At 38.5% G+C, this 15,831-nt stretch overlaps 1 protein-coding gene across 3 annotated transcripts in view; it reads right to left on the bottom strand.

Annotated features, from left to right (window-relative positions):
• AKAP6 (A-kinase anchoring protein 6) overlaps positions 1–15,831 on the bottom strand; it is a 529,420-nt gene that overhangs the window by 162,717 nt on the left and 350,872 nt on the right. For all 3 annotated transcript variants that reach the window (XR_003681883.2, XM_028495685.2, XM_028495686.2), the window contains exon 8: positions 1,907–2,055. Coding sequence is in view for 2 of the 3 variants with exons in the window: in XM_028495685.2 (XP_028351486.1) it covers positions 1,907–2,055 (149 nt within the window). In the remaining variant the exon portion in view is untranslated. The remainder of the gene's footprint in view (positions 1–1,906; positions 2,056–15,831) is intronic.

The following is a 15,831-nucleotide window of genomic DNA, read 5'->3' as shown; positions in this document are numbered from 1 at the left end:
AACAAAATGAACGGTTAATGAAGTTTATGTATCATTGGAGCAGATAATTTTACAAGGCTGTGTTCTTAAGGCTTCAGAATTAAGGATTCAACTGTGGGAGCAAAGAGTCTTAGGGGCAGGACACTCCAGATAACCTCACCCACATACATTTCTCAAACAATGGTTTTCTGTATGTAAACAGAAAATAGAAAGGAGTATATGCTTTTTGTCCTTAGTATTAAATAGCTGCCTTTTCTTTAGCATACTGTTAAATTTCTGCACAATGCACAGCCTTCAGCACCCTAAGGAGCATAAACAAAGGATATCAGGCAAGTTCACATACTCCCACTTTACAGAACAATGCTTGTTGTTAACTAAGCAATTCCCAGGGCAGATTTATGATTTGTGGAGCCCAGAGTAAGTACTCAGGTTGGGCCCTGGGAATCCAAGGTCAGAAGCACATGGTGCCCGCTCAACCCCCAGCGCTTTTAGAAAACATGAAAATGTGACCTAAAGTTTGTGGCTGTGGGTACACCAGAGACTATTTAGGCATTTAGAAAAATTAAAGCACGTTAAGGCCTCAAAACAGCTTATTGTTCATGCTCCAAGATTTAACCTTTTCTTTCTTATTTGCTGCTATGCTTGTCCTCTTGTGAATAAGTGTCTTCTGAATCGTATAAGACGAATCAAATATATGCATAACATGGCTATGTATAAAAAATATCTTAATAAAGCAACAAATTATATAGATAGGTAAATTTTAAAATTTGAAAAGTCCTTTCCCATTTCCTAAAAAAGAATTGTGACTCTGATTCTTTTCTTGCATTCTTAGACCTTGGGTTATATCACAAGACAGAATTTGTAAACTGTGTTCTTAATTTATCCCCCAAATTTGAATTTGGATTTTAAGTCACGTCAGAAACATAAGCACTTACTTCTTTCCTCCTGCCTTTTCAAGGAATATTTTGGCTAGAGTTACACCCCATAGATTTATACTGTGCTATTAACATCTAATAGAACTTGGGGGAACAGTTTCTCTACCGTGTTGTCTGGCTCAAGCATAAAAGCGAAATAGGTTACTGTTTCCATTTTTATGAGTATAATTATTATCAAGTCATTAAAACTATGAAATAATTAAATTTCATTACACTCTTTTACTCTTTAATAATCACCTACTAAATATTCAAATTGAGCCAGAAAAAAATTTTTTAAATATACGTTTTTAAAAAATTCTATACATGTATTATATATACATACATATTTATATACACACACACACAATGTTCGCATAACCTTAAAGTAATTTGGAAATATTTGAATGCATGACTTAACTATTCAATAGCATAGGTAGTTAGTACAATATAAAGACAGCCATTAGTCCATTAGACTCAGGCTGAATGAAATTGTTGGTGGGTCATTAAAGTTGCTGGGTCTTTTCACATACCATAGACAACAAGCGCTAGTCCATCATTCCAGTTGACTTTATGTGACAAACCGGTTCTCATAGTCCCTAAACAATGATTAAATATCTATATTTTTCAGAAAAATTATGTTCTACCAAGTTTCCAGTGAGGTTCTGGTATTTAAAAGTTGCTTCTATAGACTTTAAAATAAACGGTGAAGTTTAAAGAGGGGGAGATACACTGAAAAAAATTACAGGCACAGTGTAGTGACAGAAACACTCATAAAGTCACAAGGCTGTTTTGAAAACAATAATAACAAAGTTAGGAAGTTCTGGGTGAGATGACACACTGATAAAATCCACAGTCTTCAATTCTGAAATGAATGGAAAAGAACATAAATGCCTCGTCTATTGCACTTCTCCTGTTAGCTAGGGACAAAATGCCTGCCTAACACCTACCAGTGGAACATCATTGAAAAAGTAGAGATTAGTGAGAATAAAACAACAAAAAGAATAGTTCCCTACCCATTGCCTCCTACTGAATGAACTTTTGACATGTCAGCAAACTCTTCTTTCCTCTTGCTGCTGCTGGTGTACTGCTCGCTGTACAGCTTGAGGGACATCTGCTCAACAGCATCTCTTTGTGCTTCCAGGTAGCATAGTTGAACCTCAGCCTGGAGAGAGAAAAAAAAGAGGAATTGCTGTTTTAATCCAGAAGGAATGCATTTCAAGTGAGGTGTAACAACTCAAAGAATGGGGATTGTTCACATCATTATATTGCTCCTTTTCAGGTTGGATTTAATGGGATCAGCTGGGCATATTATAGAATTATATTTTAGATCTGAATCTTATAAGTTCCTCCTTAAAATATGACCTGAATAAATGAATTCTCAGAAGACTCAATAAATATCACAAAATATCCCTGAGATCATAATACTGTATGATGAGACTTTACATAAAAATTCTGTGAAATTCCTTAATAATATTCTTCCTCATATTGCCACATATGTAACATTTATTTTTTTAAAGATTCCCCCTCCGACCCATACATTTGCATGGACACATACTCTGAATGCTTCTCATTATCTTCCCCGAGGAGAATAAAAAAGCCTAGTATTAATTCAATACTTTTCCAATAGTGGCAACGGACTTCCTGTATTACATTTTTTTTGGTTCTCTGTATTTTGTCTTAATAATGTTAAAATAGAGAGAACAGTGATTTTGCTTACATGCAGGCTTGAATTGTTAAATCTTTCATAGATACTTGGGGCTCACTGTAGTACAGGGAGAGGTAGTAAGTTCACCATGCTGTTTTCTATCAAACCAAGGCCAAAAGAATGCTGAATAATATTTGGCATGGAAATGTATTGAATAGATGCTTTATTTATTGCAGCTGTTGTGATCCCTGTGGCTTTAGAGTTCCCTAGAACACCAGATGAGACGGGGAATGAAGTCTTCTCGGTGGCATGCTTGCCTATGGTGAAGGGGAAAGGGCAATGATGAGTTATGTGGACTGTGGACCAAAGGAGCTCTTATTTTCTTTTGGCGTGCTTCACTAAATCCAACACATCCGTTAACATTTCTCAATAGCCTTAACACTTCTATTTCTTTATAATTTAATTATATATTCTCCTACAAAAAAACAGGTCTGGGTCAGCTGTTGGGTAGTTGCCAGAATTCCGTAACATGTAGGAAAAGCAAAGTCAGACATGACCTCCTGCTCTTTGTGTCCAGTGCCAACCAAGGCCTTTTGCCTGGTCTCTGGTTTTACAGACTCAACCATGGAGAAAAAGAGAGAGTGTTGCAAAGTAGCAGCTGCTTAAAAGGGCAAATCAGGACTCTGTTAAGGAAATGGGTAGCTTATGAAATGTAAGATCTCAAACCACTCTAGAGTTCGTATTTTGTAGCTTTCCACAAGCAGCTAATTATGAATGTTCTAGATACTGAGGAAGAACTTTAAAAATGCTAAAATTACTATACTCATATAACTGAAGTTTCAGAAATCAATTAAGAACTGCAATCTATGTATTGGTTCATGTAAACTCTTCTTGGCCAAACTAATTGGCTTGAATAAGAATAGACTCAACTGGATTAAGAATTACGTCAAACAGTATAAACAAAGGATAATGTTACATGGAGTACATTCAGTATGGGAAGAGGGGTATGGCTGATGGAAAAGCACAAAGGAAATACTAGATTTAATGTTATTCGGCATATTTATTAATAGATAGTGAAAGAGGAGGTATGGAGCATATTAATGGCAACACAGAAGAGTGCCAACTCAGAGGTTTGCAGATATCATAGAATTTGGAGAAATGATACCTACAGACCTAAGAATATTTTTTAACAGCTGGGGGGAGGTACATGAAACTGAATAGAGGGAGTCCATGATTCGAAAAAAACAACAGAATATATCTTTCAAAAGAGCATACAATATTCTTAAGTAACTAAATATGAGATAACTGAGAGATACTGAACAATAGTCAAAGAACTTAATCAACTAGAGATTATCATACTAAGTGAAGTAAGTCAGAAAGAGAAAGAGAAATACCATATGAAATCACTAAAATATGGCACAATGAACCTATCTACAAAACGGAAACAGACTCATAGACATAGAGAACAGACTTGTGGTTGCCAAGGGGGGGCGGGGGAGGGAGAGGGATGGACTGGGAGTTTGGAGTTAGTAGATGCAAACTATTGCATTTAGAATCGATAAACAACAAGGACCTACTGTATAGCACAGGGAACTATATTCAATATCCTGAACCATAATGGAAAAGCATATAAAAAAAGAATGTCTGTGTGTGCATAACTGAGTCACTTTGCTGTACAGCAGAGATTGCCACAACATAGTAAATGAACTCTACTTCAGTAAAATAACAGTAATAATAATTTTAAAAAAGAACTTAAAAACAATCTTTCCAAATGCTACCCCCCCACCCCTCCCCTCCTCAATGCTATAGGGATACTGAGGAGGACATCCCACACAAAGTATTCTATTGGTAACCCCATTAAAATATTGAATCTGCACCATTAGATGCCAAGGGGCATGTCTGATCCCTACAGGTTCCCATTAATTTTTAACCACCCTAAGGTAGCAAATTAGACTACTGCTCGTTCTGGATAAAGATTTCACAAATGTGTGCCACTGGTCACAAAAAGCATCATCAAGAGGGAAGCTAACTTAATATAGACTCATCACTACTATAGAAGAATAATTGAAGTTCATCCCTTTGAGATCCTAGGCCATTTCTGTGCACAGAGGGAAACACCTCTCATGACAGGGATACATGGAAAGGAGTTCAGAGAACAATGCTGAGAGCAACTTGAAAAATAATTAGTCACCTTACAAAAGTGATTGAAATGTTGTTAATCTAAGACTTTTATTGCACAATATCTCAAAGGCATTTGACATAGGAAACTTCCCTGTACTAACAAGGAGATGAATTAGATGGCCCAGGCTTTTTCTATCCATCTCTATTTCTATCTCTGCTTTCAGTGATTCATTCCTAAACGTGATGATAAAAATAGAACCAAAGTTGCTTCTTCTGCTAAGGTTGAATGACTTTGCCAGTCTAAATCTCTCTGTAAACTGTCTTAACTTTTTCTCATACTGTATCTTAGTCCAAAGGTAAATTTTTAAGAAAAAGATGTGAAGAAACTATAGTTCTTAAAAAAATAGTAACACTGAATCTTTGATTAAAAGAATTTCATTTCTTAGCATCTATGACAATTGTGGATACTTTAAAAAGTGACTACATTTTACAAATGGAAACTAAGACATTAAATAATATTACTGATCCTACTAATCAATCAATGGGATTGATTGTAATCAATGGGATTTAGCAACTTATTAAGGAAAATAAAAAGGAACAAGAGGGAACAGACTCAGTGACAGATCCCCCTCTCACTTCCTGGTAGGTGCCGTCAATGGGAGTAGGAATATAAAAACAGCAGTACAGGTGAATGGAACAAATGAGCTGGAATTGAGTCTTTTGGTTTGAGGTACTGGTGTGATTCCCCAAATGAGATGTTCAGCAAGCAAGTGGAAATATTAAGACTGAAATATAAACCCAGAGGCAATGGTTGACATTAGGAGAGGAAATGAGAATGCCATGGGAGATGGTGTATGATGAGAAGAGAAAAAGAATCAGTTCTCACTTATTCTAATCTAGACCTGCATTACACCTTAGTTGACCTAATGTGATGCATTCTCAAACACTCTCCCTCCCTCTTTCTCCACCATCCCCAAATCTATTTTATAGATACTTCATTGATCTTTTTGAATCACATCTGGGATCACTGGCTGTTGTTATTTCAGGGCTTAATTCTGGATCTCTTTTCCTTATTTATACTCTCTTCCATGGCTTTCAATGCCATCTATGTAGTAATGGCCTCCTATTCTCTCCTCTGAGTGCCATACTTACCTACCCAATCAATCACCTGACATTGCTAATTGAATTTACTTTAGGCATAACTGTTTAAAACACTCTCCATTCTCATCTTTATTGTGTGCCCCGAAACTTTGTTCTTAGGACTTTCCCGTTAAATAAATGGCACCATCTGTTGCTTAGGTCTGAAACTTGAGAGTCTTCCATGACTCCTCTTCTTCATTTTCCACAGCCAGTTACTCCCTAAATTCTGTTGATTCCTCTTTCAAAATGTCTCTCCAGTCTGTCTTCACAGTCTGCATTGCTGCCAGACTGGTCCAAGCCTTCATCATCTCTCCCCTGTAGTACAGCAATTATCTTCTAATATGTATCTCCCCTCACCCATTCGTGCCCCTCTAATCTCTTCCCTTACAGTACCAGAGTGGTCTCTATAAAACATGAGTTGGTTTCATACTGCATTCAGATCTAAAACACAAACTTCTTCCATGGCTCATTAGATTTGGTTCCTGCCTGTCTCAGACCTCATTTCCTACTTGTCTCCCTCTTGATCACTACGCACCGTCATGCTTGCCTTCTCCCAGTTGTTTAAACAGCTCTTTCCTGTCTCAGGACCTTTGCACATACTGTTCCCTTTCTCTGGAACATTCTCTTGCTAACATCTTCTCATCCTTTAGCTATCAGCTGACATGTTACTTCTCAGAGAGGCCTTCCCTGACCACCCTATCAAAAGTAGATCCACTCTATCTTTCTTCATTTCAGAAGTGTTAATTTCCTTCACAGCACATATCACAACTTAAAATTCTTATATTTGCTGGCTTACACTTTTTCTGTCTCTGTCTCCAGACTCTCAGCTCCATACAAGGACACTGTCTGTCTGTCTCCTCAGCCATTTTGTATTCCCAGCACCTTGGCAGTATCTGGAACATGATAGGGGCTCAGTAAATAATTTATTACTCATTTATTCACTGAGTCTTTATCATGTGTCAGGAACTGCACCAGGGACAGTGGGTACAAAGAAGAACAAAGCATAGCCCCTTTTCTCAAGGGACTGCAGTGTAGTGGAGGAAAGAGCCATGCCAACAGATACCTACAAGTGTGCCAAGTGAAATGATTGTGGGGGAAGATGGGAAATAAAACAACTAATTGCCTGAAGGTGAGGAGTAAGCAGTAAAGGCTTGATAGAGGTGGCATTTGAACCAGATCTGGGAGTATGGCTATGACTTTGTCAGGTAAAGAATCAGATGAATATCTTTACAGGCAGAGTACCTCATTTGTTCAGAGGCCCAGAGTTATGAAAGGATGTGGCATGTTCAGAGAATGGTGGCTGGAGTTTTGGGGGCATTTGGACGAAGAGGCTAAAGTAGAAGGGGATAGGCTATGGAGGATGTCAGGTTAGGGAATCGGAACCCTATCCAATGATCTGCCAACAAAAGATGACGTTGTTTCTGTGATGGCATTATCTTCCTCCATCTCCCTTTTTCTGTCATGGGAACATAGCTGTCTGATGGATTAGTCCAAATATGCTCATAAAGTTCCTACCTCCTGGTGTACTTTGAGAACATTGAATTGAGAAGGGAATCAACAGCTTCCAAGAGGCCAGAAGCCCAGCATCCCAAACAGGGGGAATGCCTAAGAGATTCTATTAACTCATATCTCTCTAATAAACGTCTAACATAATGTTATGGACTCAGGACACATAATGTCATCACTTTTCAGTTTATATGTTGAAGCCTTAAACCCCAATGTGACTGTATTTGGAGACAGGGTCTTTAAGGAGGTAATTAAGGTTAAATAGTTCACAAGTGTGTGGCCCTAATCCAACAGGACTGGTGTCCTTATAAGAAGATGCAGAGCAGTCCCACAGAGAAAAGGCCATGTGAGGACACAGTGAGAAGGTAGCCAGTCATCTGCAAGCAAGGAGAGAGGCCTCACCAGAAATCCAACCTGCCAAACCTGCCAACATGTTGATCTGGGACTTCCAGCCTCCAGAACTGTAAGAAATAAATAAATAAATCTGTTGTTTAAGCCACCTAGTCTGTGGTAGTTTGTTATTGCCACCCTAGCAGACTAATACACATAATAAAGTTAGAAACACTGCCTTCTCATCTGAGGTTTAATACAATTGCTTTGCCGCTTATCATTGTTAGTATGTTTTCCCCTTTTATTTTGTATGCACCTATAGCTTAAATCACTACAGATACTCCTTCAAATTTAGACTACAAATTAATAATTTAATCAGAACACAAGACAGTGTTCTAAAATATTTTATTTAAATTTGGCTTGGTATGTGGTGATCCAAATTCAACAATCTTCTCCAGGGCCTGAATAATTATTCAACCATCTACCTTCCTCTGATATTGTGTCTAACGACAAAATAGTTAGCCCATGAAAAATTTGGTGGTGGGGAGGTAAGTTTCAGTTATTCTAACAGCCTTTAAGGATTAAACACATACTTACTTTTATAATCACATATAGACATATGCCTTATCCTTGCCCTAAAAAGCACTGATTTAGTTAAGAAATATCAATTATTTCATTATCACTGCATGTCACAGCATCTTTTGTTGGGTTAAGTATCCTGAGAATGTTAAATAATTAATTTTACTCTTTCTTAACTCATGCCATTGTAGGTCTGCCTGCTCATTCATATTGTACTTCATAGCTTCCCACCACATCTACCCACCAACTTGCATCTGGGTCCACATCCTCTGCTTTCTCTCCTGTTTCTGTGGAAACTGTCCGTATTTCTATCCAAGACCAGTCCCCTCTACTTAAGCACTAGACCCCCTCTTATCTACGCAAAGATTATCACCCCAGCAGCAAACCACCCTTCTCCCCTTCATCAAGTTTTTCCTCTCTACTATAATTATTCTCATTAGCACATTACCACCCCACCCCCAGATGCTGTTTCTCCCATGGTAAAAAAAAAAAAAAAAAAAGGAAAAATAATCTCTAGACATCAGTTGATACCAATCTATCCTCTGGCTAAAGCCCCATTTCTCTGTTCTCCATTACAGCAAAGTCACTTTTACATGTATTACCTATACTCACTATGTCCAATCCCTCTCCTGTTTTCTCTTGAATACACTCCAACTAGGCTGTTGTCCAAATTCCCCAGTTGAGTCCTCAGTCTTCAACCTATCCGGACATGCTCCAGCATGGCTTGTGGGTATGCTCTAGGGGCATTTAGTCTTGTTTGCATGCTAGCTCGGTCCCTAACCTCCCTCAGGTCTTGTCTGAAAATGTCATCTTCTTATTCAGGTCCTATTTGATCTTCTACTTAATACTTCAACCGACCCCCACCCCCAGCAATCATTATCATCCTTTATACATATTCACCATGTGTAGCTAAAATATGTAACTTATTTTGTATTGTCCATCTTCCCCCAGTGGACTGGAAGCCACGTGAGGACAGGGACTTTTAGCTATGTATTCATTGCTGTATCTCCAGCACCCAGCACAGCACACAGTATGTGATAGGCACTCTATACAAATTAGCTGAATAGATTTTACTGAGTGTGAAAATCTAAAATGGTTTAAAGTCTACAAAGAAATAAAACAGATAGTTTGAAGGCTGTAGCCTCAGCTTGATTTTTAAAATAGTTGGCTTCATTTTCTCTTAGAAAGGAGACTATTTTTTTCTTTGACAGAAAATTATTGTAATATACAACTTGTTTACTTTTATCTAGGATAAAAAGGAAGAAGAAAAGAAAAGCTTCTTTATTTCGAGTCATTTGGTAATATTTTATTCAGCTAATAGAGTGATCACATATACTATACATCACATATTATATTAGAAACTAACCACGATGGTCTCACACTTATAGAATGAAAATTTCAGCTATTGTCATCATGCAGTAAGCTGCACAATCCATTTCAAAATGAAGTTTTAAGTCTTCTGGGTAAGAACTTGTTTTAGTTTAATAAAATCTGATTTCCCATTAAAAAAGAGTCATCTGAGCTTTTGGAAGAAACATTAGCCATGTCACAGTTTGGAAGAATCCACACCAACTCAGGAAGACCATGGGGATCCATCAATACTTTTTCTGACAATAATTTTGTCATTTGGGAATATCTTCCTACTTTTACTAGTTGTTTTTTTTTTCTACACTTTGATGCACTGTCTCTAATCACATGCCTTTTTCTCTTATTCCTTAGACAAATATTTACTATGCCTCCCCTCTCGCCTCCCCATAGTATCCTTCTCATGCAACTTGCCCAACTTGCTTCATTCTTCTGGAAACACCTTCAGTCTCTAGACCCCCACAGGCTCTGACAAGGACTTTCAGGGTTGATTAGAATCTACACTTGGAAATCTCCATGCTTTTGTTTGGCAGAATTCCTCATACTCACTCCAGGATTTAGCGTTGTCACCTCTACAGTGTTTTCTTCCCCCAAGATCCCAGTTATTTTGTGCGGTTTTGCTTTTGCCATCACTGTTGGAGGTTCATAGTTTCCTGAAATAACTCATCTTTGGAACTGAATTCAAAGTGCATTTCCTTTGTCTAGAAATGAACTCTCTGAAGACATTTATCACACATCCATGATTAGCCACATTCTAACTAAGTACAAAGAATATTTGGCATTATAAAGGATGAGAATCTCTCTTCAGCCCTGTGTGCACAATTGAATGGAGTAACAAAGCCTCCTTCTCCTACAGAGTTGGAGCAGGGAGTCATAGGACTACGGAGCAATGTGTCTCTTTGGACACATTGGAGTAAAGCTGATTAAAGGTCTTCATTTCTTCATTTGACAGACATATTTTGGGAGTCTCTTATATGTAAGACATTGTACAAGATACAAATCTGGGTCAGACACGGTGCCTGTCCTTAGGGAACCTAAACCTAGAATTAAAGAAAATTATGTTACATAATAGGCGCTAAAATATTTATTCAAGGATATGACCAATATTACACTTTGAAAATGTTGTCAAAGAAACAGTAAGTTCATTAGAATATTCTTTTTATCAATGGATAAGAAAGTTATAAAAGTATTTAAATATATAAATATTTTCCCATTTAAAGTTAAATATACATTAAAAATTTAACAAGAATCTCAAAGCTATTTCAACATTATACTTAGCAAAGATTACTGTATATACTAATCTGTACATTAGGATATAAAACTTCTCTGACCATATTGGCAGCCCCAGAAAAACTAGCCTTAGGTTCCCAAGGTTTACTTAAGTCAGGGCAACTGCAAAAGATAACTGATTTAAGTAAAAAATATTATATCTTTAAAAGGTCATCTTTATTTCTATTGACTTGGTGCTATTTGCAAACCATTAAAACCATTCACTGTAATGTTTAAGAAATTCAATTTTAAAGCTATGTCCTTAATGATATTTGTTAAATGGTAAGCATTTAAACAAAGCAGAAAAATTAACATGAATGCTATTTTCATTATTTCTTCTGCATTTGTGTGTAAAGAAAAATGTTTCCTTCCTCCATGTTAATGATAGATGTTTATTAAAAACAACGACAATAACGCCTCCACCTAACAAACATAAAGAACAAATACATTACACAATCGCATTTGTGGATAGCCTTATCCACCACCACCCTCCTCCTCTTTGCAATGGAAGTAGTTAAAGCGATTAAAAATTCAGCATCTTATGTCATGAGCTAGGGTGGGAAGGGAGTGTGATTACACTGTGTGGACTGGAGGGGATGATTAGAATTTCGATGTTTCTCCATTACTGTTTCCTTAGCAAATCTCTGCACGATGACACAGGCATCAAGTCTGTGTTTATATTCTTCAGCTGTATCCTTATTCCCATCTTCCAAATTCCACTACAGCAAATCCTTATGTACTTTCTGGCAGAAACTAAAAATTAAAGATGTATAATGTGAAGATACAATCTTAGTTTCTCTTGCCCTGCAGGACTGGCAGTTCCTTCCCAAGTACAATTATGTTGGCAAATGCTGCTATTAACTCTATGACTACAATGTGCACTCCAGTTCCTTTGAAATTCTATAAAATAGTTGTCCTTAGATGGTGATAGAAAGGAAGGAATGAAGCAGGAACAACAAGAATTACTTTACATACTAATAATAACAATTTAGCTATCAAAACAGAACTGAACAAGTCTGCCTTTATACGGTTCTTTTAAAAATTTAGCCTCCTAGGGTTCTAATAATCAGGGCCTATGGTTCAGGAATGCACGGTAGCACTCAGCTCAGTGCCTGTATCCTCATTTCAAAGAGAATCATTCAAACCGACATCCACCCTGTCAAGAGTCTTGACTTTGAGCTGCTAATGTAGAATAAAAATCAATATAAATTTTGATCATTTGATGAATATTTACTTCTTTCTTTAGTGTTTGGGGATTTAGAATTGAAAAGTGCTGAATCAAGTCATTTTATTTTTTTGTGTCTGTGCCAACACCAATTTACTACCCTCCAGAAAGTTCCTGAACAAGATGTCTCAGGTGGCATGCATGTTGGTTTTTCCTGTCAATCATAACAGTATGTCAGTAGGGAACCATAATCATTTCCCTTTCATACTCTTAGTGTTCCAAAAAGGAATATTTTGATTACATCCCTGGAAAAGGTAAACTTTCTCATTTAGACACACTATTGTGAGCCTGGGTGTCTGTTGGTTTTGGCATTCGGTTGAGCCTCAATTGATACAATCTATTAAAAGTTAAACACTTTATCCTAGGCTCCAAGGATCTTGCACAATAAATAGAGTTTCCAATTGGTTCCTCTACAAGCAATATTCAGTATCACCCCCAAGACAAGGAGCTTTTATAGAAGCTGTCATCTTTCTCGTGCATTTTCTGAAAAATAACAAGAACATATCGACTAATCGCTCTAATCAGCAGACCGACTTCACCGTAAAAAAGACTTTACATTTTCATTATAAATACAAAGAAAATGCACTACAGACAAATAAGTCTAAAAAAGCTTGACAATTAAAATGTGATTCCAGGGACTTCCGTGGCGGTCCAGTGGTTAAGACTTCACCTTCCAAAGCAGGGGGTGCAGGTTCAATCCCTGGTTGGGGAGCTAAGATCCCACATGCCTCGCGGCCGAAAAAGCAAAACATAAAACAGAAGCAATACTGTAACAAATTCAATAAAGACTTTAAAAATGGTCCACATCAAAAAAATCTTAAAAATAAATAAATAATAAATAAAATGTGATTCCAATGTAAGTCTAGTTATAGGAGTAGAGTAGCATGTCACCATTTTTATTATGATACCTTGATATATGTAACAAAAGCTTACTATTCTTGCAGAATGTTTCCATAGTGATTTTTAAAAGAATGGTCTTTCCTAATTTGAAAAAGACTAACTGTAAACACCAGAAAGGTAAGCTATTCTCATTTTTTAAAAAATCTCACATATGACATAGTGGCAGAAGATTCAATATTAAGGAGACATTTTTGGTGGTGACTTATAAATTAAATAAAAATGGCAGCAGTTGCTTTTCCCAAGGATGATCTAGCCCTGGACAATCACTAGATATTATGTAGACAGATGTTTTAAATAAAATAAGTATTTAGATTGCTAGATACCTTGCTAGATATGAAGGCAATTATAGGATGTCTTTGTTAAATTACATTTTTCATTTTTGTGAGGGAAAAAAAGAATTGTCCTGGAAACAGTACTGACAGGAAATGATCCTATATCTAAAACAGCTGGAGACTGTAACTAATATAAATTTACTTGAAAATAAAAATGCTGTGTGCCTCTGGAGACATGCAGTAACATGCCATAAAAACAGATGAGAATATAAAAGTATTTAAAAAGAGAGAAAACACATTTTATCTAGATATTATACTGAGATGTGATTCACTGATAAATGAGAAATATTTGAAGATGAAGAAAAGAAAGAAAATCAGAAGTCATTTAGAAACTTAGATATTTTATTTAAAACCATATTTGTAGGAAATATAAAAATAATTTTCTAGGGAAAACGCTTTGCTTTTCAATATATTGGTTATTAATTAATTTACTAAAGTCATAATAAAAATGTAAAGGCAGATAATAGTGTTTAATTAGGAAATTCTAATGAAAGCAGAGGATGCTTACCATGAGTAAGGCAAGGACCCCAAATGCTGAATAAGAACATTGGAGTAAATCTCAAAGCCATATGTAAGAGACTCCATAAAGGGAAGGGAGGAAGATGGCGGAAGAGTAAGACTGGGAGATCACCTTCCTCCTCACAGATACATCAGAAATACATCTACACGTGGAACTGCTCCTATAGAACACCCACTGAACGCTGGCAGAAGACCTCAGACCTCCCAAAAGGCAAGAAACTCCCCACATACCTGGGTAGGGCAAAAGAATAAAGAAAAAACAGAGACAAAAGAATAGGGATGGGACCTGCACCAGTGGGAGGGAGCCGTGAAGGAGGAAAGGTTTCCACACACTAGAAGCCCCTTCACAGGCGGAGACTGCGGGTGGTGGAGGAGGGAAGCTTTGGAGCCGCGGAGGAGAGCTCAGCAACAGGGTGAGGAGGGCAAAGAGGAGAGATTCCCGCAGAGGATTGGTGCCGACCGGCACTCACCAGCCCAAGAGGCTTGTCTGCTCACCCGCCGGGGCGGGCGGGGGCTGGGAGCTGAGGCTCGGGCTTCGGTCGGATCACAGGGAGAGGACTGGGGTTGGCGGCGTGAACACAGCCTGAAGGGGTTAGTGCACCACGACTAGGCGGGAGGAAGTCAGGGAGAAGTCTGGAGCTGTCAGAGAGGCAAGAGATTTTTTCTTCCATCTTTGTTTCCTGGTGCACGAGGAGAGGGGATTAAGAGCGCTGCTTAAAGGAGCTCCAGAGACGGGCACAAGCCACGGCTATAAGCGCGGACCCCAGAGCAGGCATGAGACACTAAGGCTGCTGCTGCAGCCACCAAGAAGCCTGTGTGCGAACACAGGTCACTCACCACACCTCCCCTCCCGGGAGCCTGTGCAGCCCGCCACTGCCAGGGTCCCAGGATCCAGGGACAACTTCCCCGGGAGAACGCACGGCGCGCCTGAGGCTGGTGCAACGTCACGCTGGCCTCTGCCGCCGCAGGCTCGCCCCGCATCCGTACCCCTCCCTCCCCCTGGCCTGAGTGAGCCAGAGCCCCAGAATCAGCTGTTCCTTTAAGCCCATCCTGTTTCAGCAAAGAACAGACGCCCTCAGGCGACCTACACGCAGAGGTGGGGCCAATCCAAAGCTGAACCCCAGGAGCTGTGTGAACAAAGAAGAGAAAGAGAAATTTCTCCCAGCAGCCTCAGAAGCAGCGGATTAAATCTCCACAATCAACGTGATGTACCCCGCATCTGTGGAATACCTGAATAGACAACGAATCATCCCAAATTGATGAGGTGGACTTTGGGAGCAAGATATATTATTTTTTCCGCTTTTCCTCTTTTTGTGAGTGTGTATGTGTATGTGTATGCTTCTGTGTGAGATTTTCTCTGTATAGCTTTGCTTTCACCATTTGTCCTGGGGCTCTGTCTGTCCGTTTTTTATTTTTCTTTTTGTTTTTACTTAAAAATTTTTTTTCTTAATAATTATTTTTTATTTTAATAACTTTATTTTATTTTATCATACTTTATTTTATTATATCCTCTTTTTTCTTTCTTTCTATTTTTTCTCCCTTTTATTCTGAGCCGTGTGGATGAAAGACTCTTGGTGTTCCAGCCAGGAGTCAGTGCTGTGCACTTGAGGTGGGAGAGTCAAGTTCAGGATGTTGGTCGAAAAGAGACCTCCTAGGTCCATGTAATACCAAACGGCAAAAACCTCCGAGAGATCGCCATCGCAACACCAAGACCCAGCTTCACTCAACGACCAGCAAGATACAGTGCTGGACACCCTATGCCCAACAACTAGCAAGACAGGAACACAGCCCCATCCATTAGCAGAGAGGCTGCCTAAAATCACAATAAGGCTATAGACACCCGAAAACACACCACCAGATGTGGACATGCCCATCAGAAAGACAAGATCTAGCCTCATCCACCAGAACACAGGCACTAGTCCCCTCCACTAGGAAGCCTACACAACCCACTGAAACAACCTTAGCCACTGGGGACAGAAACCAAAAACAATGGGAACTACAAACCTG

This window comes from Physeter macrocephalus, chromosome 11 (assembly GCF_002837175.3).
Source record: "Physeter macrocephalus isolate SW-GA chromosome 11, ASM283717v5, whole genome shotgun sequence".
NCBI classification, from domain to species: domain Eukaryota; kingdom Metazoa; phylum Chordata; class Mammalia; order Artiodactyla; family Physeteridae; genus Physeter; species Physeter macrocephalus.
Note: the sequence above shows the minus strand (reverse complement) of the source record. Positions and strands in the feature narration are given on the sequence as shown.